General features: G+C 39.2%; 2 protein-coding genes across 11 annotated transcripts in view; one reads left to right on the top strand and one right to left on the bottom strand.

Annotated features, from left to right (window-relative positions):
* Positions 1-16: 16 nt before the first annotated feature.
* C4H4orf46 (chromosome 4 C4orf46 homolog) lies at positions 17-2,454 on the top strand. The gene is made up of 2 exons (XM_010709454.3): positions 17-195; positions 1,379-2,454. The coding sequence occupies exons 1-2, from the start codon at positions 85-87 to the stop codon at positions 1,532-1,534; spliced, it is 267 nt and encodes an 88-aa protein (XP_010707756.2). The 5' UTR covers positions 17-84; the 3' UTR covers positions 1,535-2,454.
* A 293-nt stretch (positions 2,455-2,747) lies between these two features.
* Positions 2,748-14,158, bottom strand: part of RXFP1 (relaxin family peptide receptor 1) — a 57,064-nt gene continuing 45,653 nt past the window's right edge. For 8 of the 10 annotated variants that reach the window (XM_085222009.1, XM_085222014.1, XM_085222010.1 and 5 more), the window contains 8 exons: positions 13,351-13,422; positions 12,915-12,986; positions 11,446-11,517; positions 9,587-9,658; positions 9,123-9,352; positions 6,662-7,072; positions 5,983-6,201; positions 2,748-4,458 (listed from right to left, as the gene is read on the bottom strand). In XM_085222009.1, coding sequence (XP_085078135.1) covers positions 4,157-4,458; positions 5,983-6,201; positions 6,662-7,072; positions 9,123-9,352; positions 9,587-9,658; positions 11,446-11,517; positions 12,915-12,986; positions 13,351-13,422 — 1,450 coding nt within the window. In that variant the 3' untranslated portion in view covers positions 2,748-4,156. The remainder of the gene's footprint in view (positions 4,459-5,982; positions 6,202-6,661; positions 7,073-9,122; positions 9,353-9,586; positions 9,659-11,445; positions 11,518-12,914; positions 12,987-13,350; positions 13,423-14,158) is intronic. The other 2 variants (XM_085222008.1, XM_085222016.1) reach the window with 2 other exon arrangements.

Below are 14,158 nucleotides of genomic sequence, written 5' to 3'. Positions count from 1 at the left end.
ATCGGAGCGGGGCGGGGCAGGGCGCGCGATTCTCGCGAGATTGGACGGGATCGAAGCGGGGCGCGGCGCGGCGCGGCGCGGGCTATGGCGGAGGCTTCTCCCAGCACCGGTCCTCGGCGGGCTCGCAGCGGCAGTGAGGGAGCGGCGCCGGCTGGAGCCTCGCAGCTGGAGGAGGTGGAGATGCAGATCGGCGACGTGAGTGCGCGCCTAGTGGGCGGGAGGGGGGACCGTCTTTCTATCAGTCTATCTATCTCATACTGTTCTTCTGCGAAACTGGCAGCCCAGTTTGGACAGGTATAAGACAGGTAAGGAACTGGCTGAGGGCCGTGCCCAGAGAGTAGTAGTTAAAGGAGTTAAGTCCAGCTGGTGACCCGTTACAAGTGGTGTCCCTCAGGAGTCAGTACTGGGGCCCATCTTGTTTAATATCTTTATTGATGACCTAGATGAGGGGATTGAGTGCACCCTCAGTAAGTTTGCAGATGGCACCAAGTTGGGAGGTGGTGGTGATCTGCCTGAGGGTAGGGAGGCCCTTCAGAGGGATCTGGATAAGCTGGATCACTGGACTGAGGTGAATAGGATGAGGTTCAACAAGACCAAGTGCCGGGTCCTGCACTTTGGCCACAACAATTCCATGCAGCACTTGGGGTTGGGGATGAGTGGCTGGATGACTGTGAGGAGGAAAGGGATCTGGAGGTGTTGGTTGATGCTCAGCTGAACATGAGCCGTCAGTGTGCCCGGGTGGCCAAGAGGGCCAACAGCATCCTGGCCTGCATTAGAAATAGTGTGGCCAGCAGGAGCAGGGAGGTGATCATCCCCCTGTATTCAGCACTGGTGAGGCTGCACCTCAAGTATTGTGTTCAGTTTTGGGCCCCTCACTGCAGGAAAGACGTTGAGGCCCTGGAACGTGTCCAGAAAAGGACCGCGAAACTGGTGAGGGGTCTGGAGCACAAGTCTTATGAGGGGCGGCTGAGGGAGCTGGGATTTTTTAGTCTGGAGAAGAGGAGGCACAGGGGAGACTCATTGCACTCTACAGTTTCCTGAAGGGAGGTTGTGATGAGGAGGGGTTTGGCCTCTTCTCCCAGGCAACAAACAGGACCCGGGGAAATGGCCGCAAATTGTACCAGAGGAGATTCAGGTTAGACATAAGGAAGAACTTTTTCTGTCAGAGAGTGATCAGGCACTGGGATGGCTGCCCAGGGAGGTGGTGGAGTCACCGTCCCGGCAGTGTTCAAGAGGTGTCTGGATGAGGAGCTACGAAATATGGTTTAATGGCTTGTGGTAGCAATGGTGATGAGAAGACGGTTGGACTAGATGATCTTGCAGGTCGTTTCCAACCTTGTGATTCTATGATTCTATCTGTCTGTCTGCCCGCCCTCAGGCTGCCTTCTCGCTGAGCCGCGTCCTGCAGGCGACGAGTGCCGTGTCAGCACAGGTGGAAGCGCTGGCAGCTCGCTGCTTGGAGAACGCGCGCTGCCTGCGGACGTGGCGGGACCTGCTGAAGGAGGGCTACGACTCCCTGAAGCCCAGCGAGTGAACCGCCGATGGACCAAGTCATATGGGCACATGTTTTGTGTGCGTAAATCGCAATCGTGTGGAAATAATGTTGCGACTTTGGACTTCTCGGAGGCTCAGGTGATCTCAGGTTCGAGCTGAAGTAACGCACACGGAGTTACTCTGCTCCCTGTGCTTTGCGGCCTTTGAAGACTCCTCGTTGCTGTATGTCTTTGTGAGAACTTCCACAGCCTCCAGACTTCCCGTGCCTGTGCTCTTTCATTACTGAAAAGGATGGGATCGTGTGGCAGGTGGTGGCTTATTTACAAGCTTTAGGTAACCCCCCTATCCCAGACGTTATTATTTTATTGTGGTATATCTCTATGAGGCTGCATTTTTGTTTTACAGGAAGTTTTGTTACTGTCAACAGTTTTACACTATTTTCTGTTGTAATAAAGTGCCTTATGATGGTCCACGTAGCTCAGCAGTGTTTACTGTTAGGATGAATTGTTCTGAAGCACAAGGAAAAGCTTCCATCGGTTAGGACAGAACCTGTGAAATGAACTCTCCCATATTGGGGAAGAACTTTTTTTGTACTTGATGCTGTTTTTATGTCTTGCCTTAAGCAGTTACTAGTTAACTTGTTTGGTGCTAACTGTTAACAGGGCCTTTGGGTCTGGAAGATCATCTTTATGTAATAAATATCTGTATTGAAACTCCTGTGCCTTTACCATAGCTGCAAATGCTAAAATACTAGGGGAAGCTGCAGGAGAATGTAGCCTTATGTAATAAATATCTGTACTGAAACTCCTGTACCTTTACCACAGCTGCAAATGGTAAAATACAAGGGGAAGCTGCAGGAGAATGTAGCTATACCCTGGATCAGCCAAATTTTCCCTGGTAAGGCTATTTTAAAGAGAAGCTGTAGTTTTGTTATCAAAGCAATAAAGTTCTTACAACAAATTTTGAACTGATGAATATTCTTGGATTACTCATAGAAATGAAGATGACATTGAGTGCGTTCAGAATCAACTTAAAAGAAAAATAGGAATATTGATAAGGACAGACATCCTATTGAAAGCAGGGGAGCAGCTTTCTGAATGAGCCTTGGATTACACAAGCCCTGTTGAACTGAGTTCTGAGTGTCTGGGTTAAAGGTGATCTACATTGCCGGGTTCCACTTAGATATTCTTTTGTTTGTTTGTTTGTTTTCCCAGTAACTCAAAATGCTGCCAAACAACTTGGAACAGAAGTCATTTTGTTCAATGGACAATCTTTTATTTTGATTGAACGTACAGTAGATACTTGATTTCAAGATAATCCAAAGTTCTGTAAACAGCTGAAGTGTGAGTCACACTATTTTTAATTCTACTTCTTACATTATTAAGAAGTTAAGTGCAAACACTGGAAGTATTTTTTAACTTCATTTTAAAAAGCTTCAAATCACCAATACAAAAGAATTTATTTTATCTTCTTGGCTTCCAGGCCATTTGGGCTGTGAATACGGTACGAAAAGAACAAAAGAAATCATGGTAATTCTCAAGGGAAAAGATCTTCAGTATGTGTATGCAAAAGAACTGCCTCTACATCTATCCTTAACACTTTTTTGGGGGGGTGTAGAAGTTTGTTTCAGATGGATGACATTGTGCTGTTCTATTATAGGGAGGAAAATTCAGCCCACAAAGTGCTGAACTGTGGTGTTCCTAAAATTTTTTTAGCCGTAATGCATCCATTCAGGTATACAGGAGACTGAATGTATATGTGATGACACTGACATCCATCTCTTTGGCACTCTCCTGTTATTCAATATACAGAGATAGACAAAGGCTGAAACCTGTTGAAGTGTGTAAGCTGTTGGGAGCTATTTAGTGTAGCTCATAATGAAATGGTGAGGAGAAGAGCAGCATCAAGATATTGGGGTGCTTAGTTTGGGCTTCCTAACTCTTCCAAAAGGAGAAATTTCCTCAACAGCTGGAGGACACAGTTGAGAAACATTTAAAAAATAATATTCTGATTCTGCTTGAATTAGAACAATTGTATGGGTGAAACAGTTGATAAAAGGAATAACGTTTCCACCTGTTTGACCTTGACAAATATAATAAAGTCATTTAATTGTGAAATGAAAATCATAGTGCTATTCCCAGAAGCTTTTAAGAACTGTATGCAGTCTAAAAAGTCTGCTACTCAGAAATTTTGAGGAGTATGTTTTTAAAGATGAAACCAGTCAACCCTGAAAAATTAAACAGCTGTTGAAATGGATATTTTTTTTAATTATAAAAAGTTTATTGAAAATAGCCTTTTTTCCCCCAAAGATAGATGATTTTGAAATGTTCTGATTTCAGTATGAGATGTTTTAAATGTCACTTCATTTTTTTTTCCCCCACACTCCTGGCTTGCTGGAGGAAAAAAAGAAAGAAGAGGCTGACTTCTCATTCTGAACTAGAATGAGTTGTCAAAATAGCAGGAACTGTTGCAAGGTGGAAATAATACTTCATATATTGGTTCTACCTGCAAGCAGCCACACTATGCTTCTTCCTGCTTTGAGTTCTGGTGTGCAGAAACCCAGGCATCATACCTCCCTCACTTGTCATCGTTGTTGTAAAGCAGCAACTCCACAGGCGTGAAGCTAGCAGTGCAGATACCACTGTGAAGATTCCAAACGTATTTACGTGTAGGAATTTAGTCTTGTTGACTGTGTAGTGACAGAGGCATCAGAGGAGTCTGTACAAAGCACAGGCTTAGTTAGCTTTGGTGTGATTTCATGCGTTGGCCACATCTCTACCCAAATGAAAGATGGACCATAAGCTTTCTGACTGCCTTTGCCTCTTTTGGATCTTCTTTGCCTGTAGTTGTACCAAAACTGGTGAATCATTTCTTTGAAGGGTCGTGTAGTCAAAGTGTAGAGAAGAGGATTCAGAGCACTATTTATTGGCAAGATAAAAATCACTACCCAAGATGTTATGGTACCTTGGGGAGAGAAAAAGAAAGGAAGCTGTAGTAGGCGTTATAGCATTTCTACCCATTAATTAACATGAGCACTTGATGTTTATGAAACAGAACTTCCTGCTTAGAGGGATGGCTGCACGCTTCATATCACAACAGGTTGTTTCTTCTCACTATTATGTATGCACTACCCTTTGCTCTCGCATCTTCTCTCTACTTTGGTTCCTGTTTCTGCCTGTGATCTATATTCCCTCTCCTCAATATTATTCATTGTAAGTCCCCCCACAAAGTTGTATCTCCTAACTCTTTTTTCCCCTCAGATCCTGGCTTTGCTCTTCTGCACCACTACTCTGTTCTTTTCAGTGCATTTGATACACCTGTATTTCCTTTTTGCCCTGTTGGTAAGTGTCTCCATGTTTACACTTCCCTCCTTTATCATGGTTTCCTGTTCTCCTGCCTGTGTCAGTGCCCGTGTGCCCATTCTCATCCTTACTGTTTAGGATGTCAGGAACAGACACGAGAAGGAACAGAATTACTATCCTGAAAAAAGAAACCCCCAAAAAGAAATGGGGTTTAAAACTTCTGTAATCTTAGACAACCACCTGTGATGTCTTTCATTTGAGTTAGTTAAAATGAGTTAGTACTATTTAACCTAGTCTGCCTAATGCAGAATGTTTACTTGCCAGGACCACACTGTGGTTCAGCAAGTTTTATTGTAGATTTTCTGACTCAGAATACATCTGCTTCTGCTTGCAGTGCTTTCTTGAAAATTTCTGAAGTTGTTTGATAACTTCATGAAGAAGCATTTTACAAGACCTAACATAACCGAAAACTATTCTACATGATGAACCTGATTTTCACACATTTGACATTTAAGTCAAAACTTTGAAGAGGTAACTCCCAACACTGCTGGTCCTTATGCTAACGTGTTCTTTCCAACACAGTTTACAGGATCTACATAAGAAAGCTGTTTTTCTATCGTGTGCCAGCATTAAAATGAGAAAAAAGGAAATAAGGTATAGTTTTTAATCTTTTACTGGCTTTACACGGAATGTATTTTTAGCATGAAGAAGGTTAGCTTGATTTTACATAACTTAGTGCTTGAAGTGTCGGTTTGCACTAGAAAGTTATTTCAGGGTAAGAATGATATGGTTAAATCGAGATACGAAATTTTGTATTGTCTTGAGCCCTAGTTAGGCAACAGAATCTCCAAAAGCCAGAAGATGAGAAAGGCCAATCCAGTGCAAGCTTGGTTTACAAAATCATCTGATATATTTTATAAATATTCTATTGGGACAGACTTCAAAGATTTGATTTTTTTGTTGTTTTGTCCGAATTAAACGTGACTAAACTTGTTGATGATAGTAATATAGTCCAGTGCAGTAATAAAGCAAAGTATAATTCATTATATTGTGTGTTCATCTATGGAGATAAATAAGCATATAGTTCATTATAGTAATATAATTCAATAATTCAATTCTTTGTTCTTCTAAATGAGAAACTATCTTCATGCACAGTCAAAACAGCATCGCAAAGGGAAGAACGTACCTGGTATGTCTACTTGCAGTAAAGAAAGGAGTTTCAAAATAAAAATGGGTATCCAACAAAGTGCGTCAGTAAATACAATGAAGAAAAAACGTTTGGCCAGTGTCATCTCTTTTTTGATATGATTCCGAATCTCAGTAGCCATAATAGCTGTTTGGTGAACACTGTAGAACATACTTCCATAGGAAAAGACAATGATGAGAAAAGCTGCCAAGTTTACACCTGTTGAAAAAGCTTAAATTAGTTACTTCTTAAAAGCAGAACGGCAATTCCACATCGCTTGTTTGCAAGTTGGATAATAAAGAAAAATCCTTGCTCTAAACTGCCAATCCCATAGAATTAAACGGTCTTCACTCAAACATGGAATCTCTACTCCAGTTATTACATTATCATCACCTGACAAATGTTTGCTATTGGAGCCAAACAGCGCAGTTCTTCTCTTTACTTCCCTGGCAAAAATCTATTCCTTCAGGAACTCAATGATCCTACCTTCTTTCCAACTTCTGAGCCATTCATACATTTTAAGATACCTAAGTATCAACCTAATATAACAAAATAGATTGGAAAATGTCTGTGTGAAACATGAACATCCCAACAAAGCTGTCAAATCTGTTTGAAAATCAGGTCCATTATTGTATATAAGGAAGGCTCTAATCACGTATCAGGAAGAAAGGCAACTTACCTAAAAAAATGACAACAGAATAAATCTGACTTCCTGAACTTTCTGATTGCTCTGAGTGAAGAGGGAAACAGACGCCATTGGTGCCATAGTAGTTCCTGAAAAATTCCTTATTGCTCAGTGGAATAAAAGCAACAACAAACCCAATTATCCAGATAAGAACTAAAATGGAAATTGTCCTGCATTTTCTGGGCTTCAAACACCTAAAAGGATAAACTATGCAGATGTATTTCTCCAAAGTCAGGTAAGTCAACAGTAAGACTGACACCTCTGTAGACAGAATAGCCAGCGATCCCACCAATTGACAATGAATACTGTCCATCCACAACTGAGCGTGCTTGTTGTATTCTCCACGATATTTAAGATCAAAAGCTCCAATCACAAATAAATATATTCCCATCAGACAGTCAGCACCTGTGGGCATAGTGCTTAACATCATTATTTACACATCTGAATTTCCCATTCTCTTTGTGTATATGTCTGTTGAAAAACAGACATGCACACATTAGTACACATTTGTAAGTCAGCTAATACATAGTTATAAAATCAATGTTAGAGTTGGAATGATATCTGTGAGTTATAGTGAAGGCCACATAATTCAGCTCTGTTACTCCTTTTTGTCAGCTTTTCTTTGAACTAATAGTCTATGTTTCATAGCTGTTCTCAGCCTTATATATTGAATTCTTGAATAAAATTGGTTTTCAAGCTGAAAAAGCATACTTCAATTTTGTAGAAATATGCTTTCAACCCTTTTCTGGGTTGGACTAAAAGTTTAGTTCTGATTTGTCCATCTTAAAATAATTCAAAACTGATGTGCACAGGCTTCTACTAAGACTTGAAAGCAGTCAGCAAACATAAACAATGCTCTTCCTCCTGATTAGCTTAGCAGGGAAGGGCAGAAGGAAGCTCCTACGCATGCCTAGGGTAACACTAGAGGGATTGCTGTAACATTCATTGAGCTCCTTTTGGAGCATTAGAATGAGTGAGCTGGTATTGTAGATTGCTTAGGATGTGCTCACCAGTCCTCAAATGCTCAATAATGATGTCAGGGTAAAAATAATTATTAAATTCTAGCATTTGCTTCACATTTTCAAGTCTAGTGCAGCAAGAGAAACAATGAGCCTTGATTGCTTATATTGAAATATCATGACACCTCTTCTTTCCCCTATTGTATTTTACATGGACTTACCAAGAAAAGGCTCAGTGACAAATATTTCTGCAATGCTAACACTATAAATTGAAGAGGAGCTGTCAACACAGAGCTGAAGGTATCTCATGTATACACACACACATACATGCTTATATATATAGTCTCAGTGACTAGAAGTTTTGCGTGGTGCTCAGATTTTTCCAGTGGTTAAGTAATAACAATTTAAGAATCACTGACATGCAGTATATAGAAATGCTGCAATTTTATACCCTGCTGACAATTACATTTAAAAATGCAACTAATACCACTCATGAAATATTTAAGTTTAGATGGATTTGTACTGAGATGGGGTATTAGAAATGGTAACAGAATCCCGTGTAATTGTTTAGATTGTTTAGTCTGGAGGAGACTCAAGGGAGACCTCATTGCACTCTACAGCTTCCTGAAGGGAGGTTGTGACGAGGAGGGTTTTGGCCTCTTCTCCCAGGCAACAAACAGGACCTGGGGAAATAGCTGCAAGCTGTACCAGAGGAGGTTTAGGTTAGACATAAGGAAGAACTTTTTCTCTCAGAGAGTGGTCAGGCACTGCAGTGTCCTGCCAAGGGAGGTGGAGTCGCCATCCCTGGCAGTGTTCAAGAGGCATCTGGATGAGGAGCTATGAGATCTGGTTTAGTGCTTGTGCTAGCAATGGTAATAGGAGGATGGTTGGACTAGATGATCTTGTAGGTCCTTTCCAACCTTGTGATTCTATGATTCATTAAGAGGAAATTGTTTACCCAGGGGGTGGAGAGGCCCTGGCACAGCTGCCCAGATGGCTGCGGGTGCCCCATTCCTGGAAGGACTCAAGATCAGGCTGGATGGGTCCCCTGGCAGCTGAGCTGGTGGGGGGTAACCAGCCCACAGCAGGGGTTGAGGGTGGGTTGGGCATCACTCTGTGATGCTGTGAATAGTGTTTACAGATGCAATTTGCTATTTACTCAAACACACATACCAGAATTTAGGTTTTTGGGCCTTTGAAAAAAATTTGATTTTTTCTTCTTGCTGAAGAAATTGAGAACTTGACACAATGTCTACAGAACTAGAATCATGAAACCTTTGGAATTTATCAACAGTTTGTTGTTACAAAACAAAGGTAGCATCCAACAAGACTTCCTGATGTGTAAGATATGGCATTTTGTATTGCCGTTCAGATGAGCATGAAGGTTCAGTAAATCTAATGCTGGAAATGTGTCACCATATTGTAATAACAAATACTGTACACACTATGAGCAGATTAAAACAATATTCTTCTACTTTCATGCATGGAATACTCACAGCAGAGAGACATTATTGAGATGCCGTGGAGCTTATTTTCCGATCTGATGTAAGGCCTCATACAGATAACAAAAATATTTCCAAAGCAAGTGATGGCAGATACAACCCAGACAAATACTCTCTGTATAATGCTAGCTAAAAGATTCTCCAGGGATGAAATCCCATCAGTATTAGGCTTACAGCTGCGCACATGTGGGGCATATCCACAGTACTGGAACTTCTTGAAATATCTGGTCGTGAGAAAGAAAGACAGAAAATAAATGGCTCTATCTTTGTAGCCAGAGAATAAAACCTGTTTGGTAAACATTCTGAAAACATATCTCAAAAGAAGAAAAATGAATTTTAAATTATCTAATAACTGTTTGTGTGCCACTTTTCTGACAGTTTTATTTTTTCTTACTCAGTAATCTGCAAACTATGAAATTACAACCAAAGAAAAAAAGCTGAAATGATGATCTACTTACATGTGGGAAAGGTTTCTCAGTGGTATGAACATTCTTCTCTGGATATTTGCAATTTCAATGCCCTCCAAGCTGCTGTAAACAATATATTCTCAATAAAATGCAATAGAGACTCAGTAGCAGAAAGACAAATTTGGTGAGCATTTACATTGTATTCATATGATGAAACTGGGTATTCATGTTATGAAATTAGAGATGAACTTAATTGTGTCTACTCCATCATTCTTTTGGATAAAAATAAATAAAAGCTAAAGTGGAACAAAATGAATCACACTTAATTTTACTAAACTCGCTATTTTTTCCAGTATCTCAAAGAAGGCAGTTTTGGTGCTCTCAGCAGCGCGATCAATGATTGCCCTTCCCAAGTGTTGCTCTACCAACGCTCTCTCACCATCCCTGGAAAAATCATAACTTGTTCCAGTAGTGATATTTTACATTTCTGACTTCTATCCCAAATATTGCTTTACTAGGCAAACACATCACTGCAGACATGCAGTATTTTATTATTGTGTCAAGGAAGCAGCAGGAAGCCGGTACACAGAATTCTGCATATTAGGGAAAACATTGGACTTCTAGTGACAAATACATAGGATTTCTTATTTGATTTTTTAAAATATATTTTAATACTCCCACAGTAGTAGACCAATAAAGCGTAACTGTGCAGTTACAGAACTTCAGTTTCTGTATTCTAGTCTAAAATAATTAGATGTGTAACCTGAGAAAACCTTTGGTTTTCCTTGTGTGGAACTCTGTTTGAATCCACTTTTAAATGCCTGAGTGCAAAATGCTTGTGAGTTCTGGGTATATTTAGGCAAAAGAGGATAAAAGTATCAATCTTAATGGTTTTTAGTTTGGGAAAATTCTGCTATGAGACAAGAATAAATCCCCAAATATAGAAACCTATAAATTTTAGTTAAGCCCTGAAATTAATCCTGGGCTTGATTTCCCTAGCTATACCTACTATTTTAAGCTGGAAAAGAGGCAATGGATATTCTACAGGCTGAGGGCTGAAACGTACTGTTTCATGTAGATCTGTCTTAAGGTTCATCAGCTGTTCCAACTTGAAATATGGAAGATCCTGAGCACTCAGTTGCACGAGTTCTTTGAGTGTTAAATAATGAATGAAGGATATGCTGTAACTTGAATGCTAAAGAGGTAACTTATAATTCTTTTCAGTGCTCAGATACTTGTTTTTCCTGTAACTTGTACAGACCTACTCACACAGTCTTTACAAGCTGGCAGAATTCGCGTTAGAGCTGCTGTGTTAGCCAATATACAAAATTCTCCTCTCAACTCTTTAACAAAGATTTGTAAAATCCCACCCCCTCTGACAAGACAGCCAAACCATGATTGCTTTGTGGGTTTTTCTTTTCTTTTTTTTTTTTTAATGGTGTTAGTAGTAGATTCTGTAAGAGGTGAAATAGACCCCCAATAAAACCTGTACGTACATCAATGTCCTTTTGAATTCCTGCCTTTATAGATTCTAATGTTGTCTACCCATGGCATTTCAGTAGCCCCTACTGAGCTTCACATGACTCTTAACCCCATGAACAGGTTGTGCAAGATCAAAGCTGGGTTGCATTAATCTTGCTCTTTAACAGTTGAGAAGACAATATCCTTTGTGGATATTCATAATTTCTTTTCGTTTGAGAAATATCCATTAAGAACCTTGTATTTAAATGAAGGTATATTTGAATATTGCTAGTAGTTACTTTCCAGGCTGAAATTTTTGAATAGTTACAATCTGGTTCAAAGGAAATTTCTTTTAAAACACGTTTTGTATTATGAACTTCTGAAGAAGATGTGCTTTATCACAAAGAAAACATAGCTGAAGTATTTGAATAGAAAAACTTGATACTTACAGGGACTTGAGTTTGGTTAGAAAATCAAACTGGTCTATTTGTATTTTCTTGATTGGATTATAAGAAAGGTTCCTGTAAATACAACAGAGACTTAAAGTAACGTTATACATCTTCTTTACAGCCTCTTCAAAGATAAAGTAAAACTACTTTTCAGCCCTCTAGGAAGGACCTGCTCTATTGGCAGTTGTGAATATAAATAACATCATTTCTGTAGTGTTATTCAGCTTGCTAAATACTCTTCCAATGGAAAGAGTAGCCAGATGCTTCATAGCTATGCTACTGCCACATACATTCACATGCATATCTGCATCCCCAACCTGACATCTGAAGGTTTTGAGTAAGTAAAAGAATGTAGTTGAACTGCACACGTTTAGAAACAAAGTTTAGTTTGGTAGTTGACAAAATCCAGCTTTTCTAATCATTTCTGTGAATATAGGTAGATATAGTTCTAATCTCTTCTCCCTATAACTCTTCCTTATGTTTTTGTTTAGATAAGGTAAATTTAACATGAAAGCTCAGTATCTGCAGCTGGTTACACTTGATTATCCCAGCCTGTTGTGATTGATCCCAAGAGTGCTGGAAAAGCAGAAAAATAAGGTATTGCACATGCTGGGTCCTGGGTAGAAACAAAGATGTTCTCAGTTGTGTCTGGCAAGGGTAAGAACAGGGACTTTGCACAGGTGGGTTAACCTGCAGTAAAACTATTGCTCATGGCAATGAAAAACAACAACAAAAAAAAAAAAAAAATAAAATAATAAAAAAAAAACAATGCTTTCTTAAAAGGTACTTTGGGTTTACACAGCTATAGAGTGCGCTGGGGAGTCTTGCTGCCTCCCCATACTGTCTTCCTACTTTAAAATCAATGCAGGATTAAATGTACAATCTCTCTGTGGAGAGATCTTCAGTTTTGTGACATAATCTTGCAGATTATGTAAGAAAGACTGGAACTTTTCAGCACTTGAGAATTTTTCCATGCACGTTATGGAAAAGAAAGAATGCCTTTTGTTTGTTTCATAATATCTTACACTTTTTTGGATCTCTTTTACAAGAGGGAAACACTTGCTAACAAGGCATCTCTATCAAGTTCTTACCCTTTTAATTTTTAGAGCCAAATCATAACATCATGTTAAAAACTCCCATCAAAACGATGAAGTTCTCCTGATATAGCTAGCATAGGTCATTTTGCATACACTAACAAGATCTAGAAAAAAAATAGAATTTGACTTTGGTCTTTTTTTGGATATGAAAATTACATATTTTACAAAATTATTCTGGGCAAAATGGTGAACATAAAATTAAATGTAAGTGACGTCTGAAATTGCTTTTGAGTCAAGTGTTTTTTAGGCAAAGCTTAAATGATTTATACAAACAGAGATGCTCTTTTTTTCCCTGGCTTTCATGAATGAAAGCATATCATATGAGTAATATACAGTCTAATAATAATAATAATAATAACAGAGAATCCTTACAGTTGTGAAAGCTCCTTTAGATCCTTAAACACATATGCAGGAAGTGATTCAATCTCATTGCTAGCCAAGTCCCTGCAGAAACAGCCATAGGTGAGATGTAGTAAGTTCTCAGTAGGTTCAACAATTCTGCTGAAGAGTTTTGTAATTTCAAGACACAGAGTTTCATTCTATTTGACAAATAGGACATTACGTATTAGATAGATTTTACAACACTTGAACTATAGAAGAATGCTGTTAAAATAACATGGAAACCTAGATACACCAGATTTCTCTTGGTCTAGTTATTTCAGAGATATCATTAAATACATAATTTATTATTATTTTATTTGCATCAAAAAGAAAGTAAAATACCTTTAATTTATGGTAATTGATATATGGAAAATAAACTATGAAAGTTTGTGACTTGTTCTACAAGAAAGAGAAGAAATGGACTCACAGTTCATCTAGCATTTGGAGAGAAGAAAAGCTGTTTTCATTCAAAGATCTGATTTTATTTTGCCTCATCACCCTGGAAGGAGAAAACAAACATATATTTCTGCTGCTCAAGGTCTACTTGGCTTTGAAGAAAACTTTTCAAAACTTTTAAGATTCTTTCTTATCTGGATCTTCAGAAATCTGCCTCACTTGTTCAGTTAACAAGCTCATCAGATACTCAATTGCACAAATTACTTTAGCTGCACGTATGTGAATATATTGTGTGCTCTTTCAGCTGTGTTGGTATACCTACCAACAACTAAAATACAGAAGTATTGCAGAATAACAGAAAGGCACAATTAACTACTGACTGCTTTGAGATTTCAAGATTATTCCAGGAATAAAACTAATTGTTGGGAGAAGTTTGAATGTTTAGGCTGTTCTTTCTGGCAAGCTCATTTAGCGAGGCTGCTGTTCTAGTGCTCTTTATTCGCCCCAAACATTCCTTTTCCATAGGAAATCAAAATAAATCTGAGAGCAGGAGAAAGATAAACTGGGCTAGAAGGCTTGGGACCTAACAGCCTTCTAGACATAGGCTCATGGCTGTGCAACTCCTCCTTCACCCATATATCATCTGCTACTGCACTTGATCTTTGATTGAACGATCTGGATTCAATGAACAAAGAGAAAACCAAGAATAGGAGTACCGCGGAAGAATTAAAAATTGGAAGTGAACAGGCAGGCTACTAATCTATCAGATGGCTGACAGGATTTGTGAAGTCATTGTGACATTACAAAATAAACTTTGAAGAGAATTCTACAATTCTAAA

Source organism: Meleagris gallopavo, chromosome 4 (genome assembly GCF_905368555.1).
Source record: "Meleagris gallopavo chromosome 4, MGAL_WU_HG_1.1, whole genome shotgun sequence".
In the NCBI taxonomy this organism is placed as follows: domain Eukaryota; kingdom Metazoa; phylum Chordata; class Aves; order Galliformes; family Phasianidae; genus Meleagris; species Meleagris gallopavo.
This window is presented reverse-complemented; position numbering and strand designations above follow the sequence as displayed.

Excerpts from the sequence above, each read along its gene's own strand:
- C4H4orf46 (XM_010709454.3), top strand. The coding sequence starts at position 85 with ATGGCGGAGGCTTCTCCCAGCACCGGTCCTCGGCGGGCTCGCAGCGGC. Across the intron at positions 196-1,378 it reads TGGAGATGCAGATCGGCGAC|GCTGCCTTCTCGCTGAGCCG; the intron begins GTGAGTGCGCGC and ends GCCCGCCCTCAG.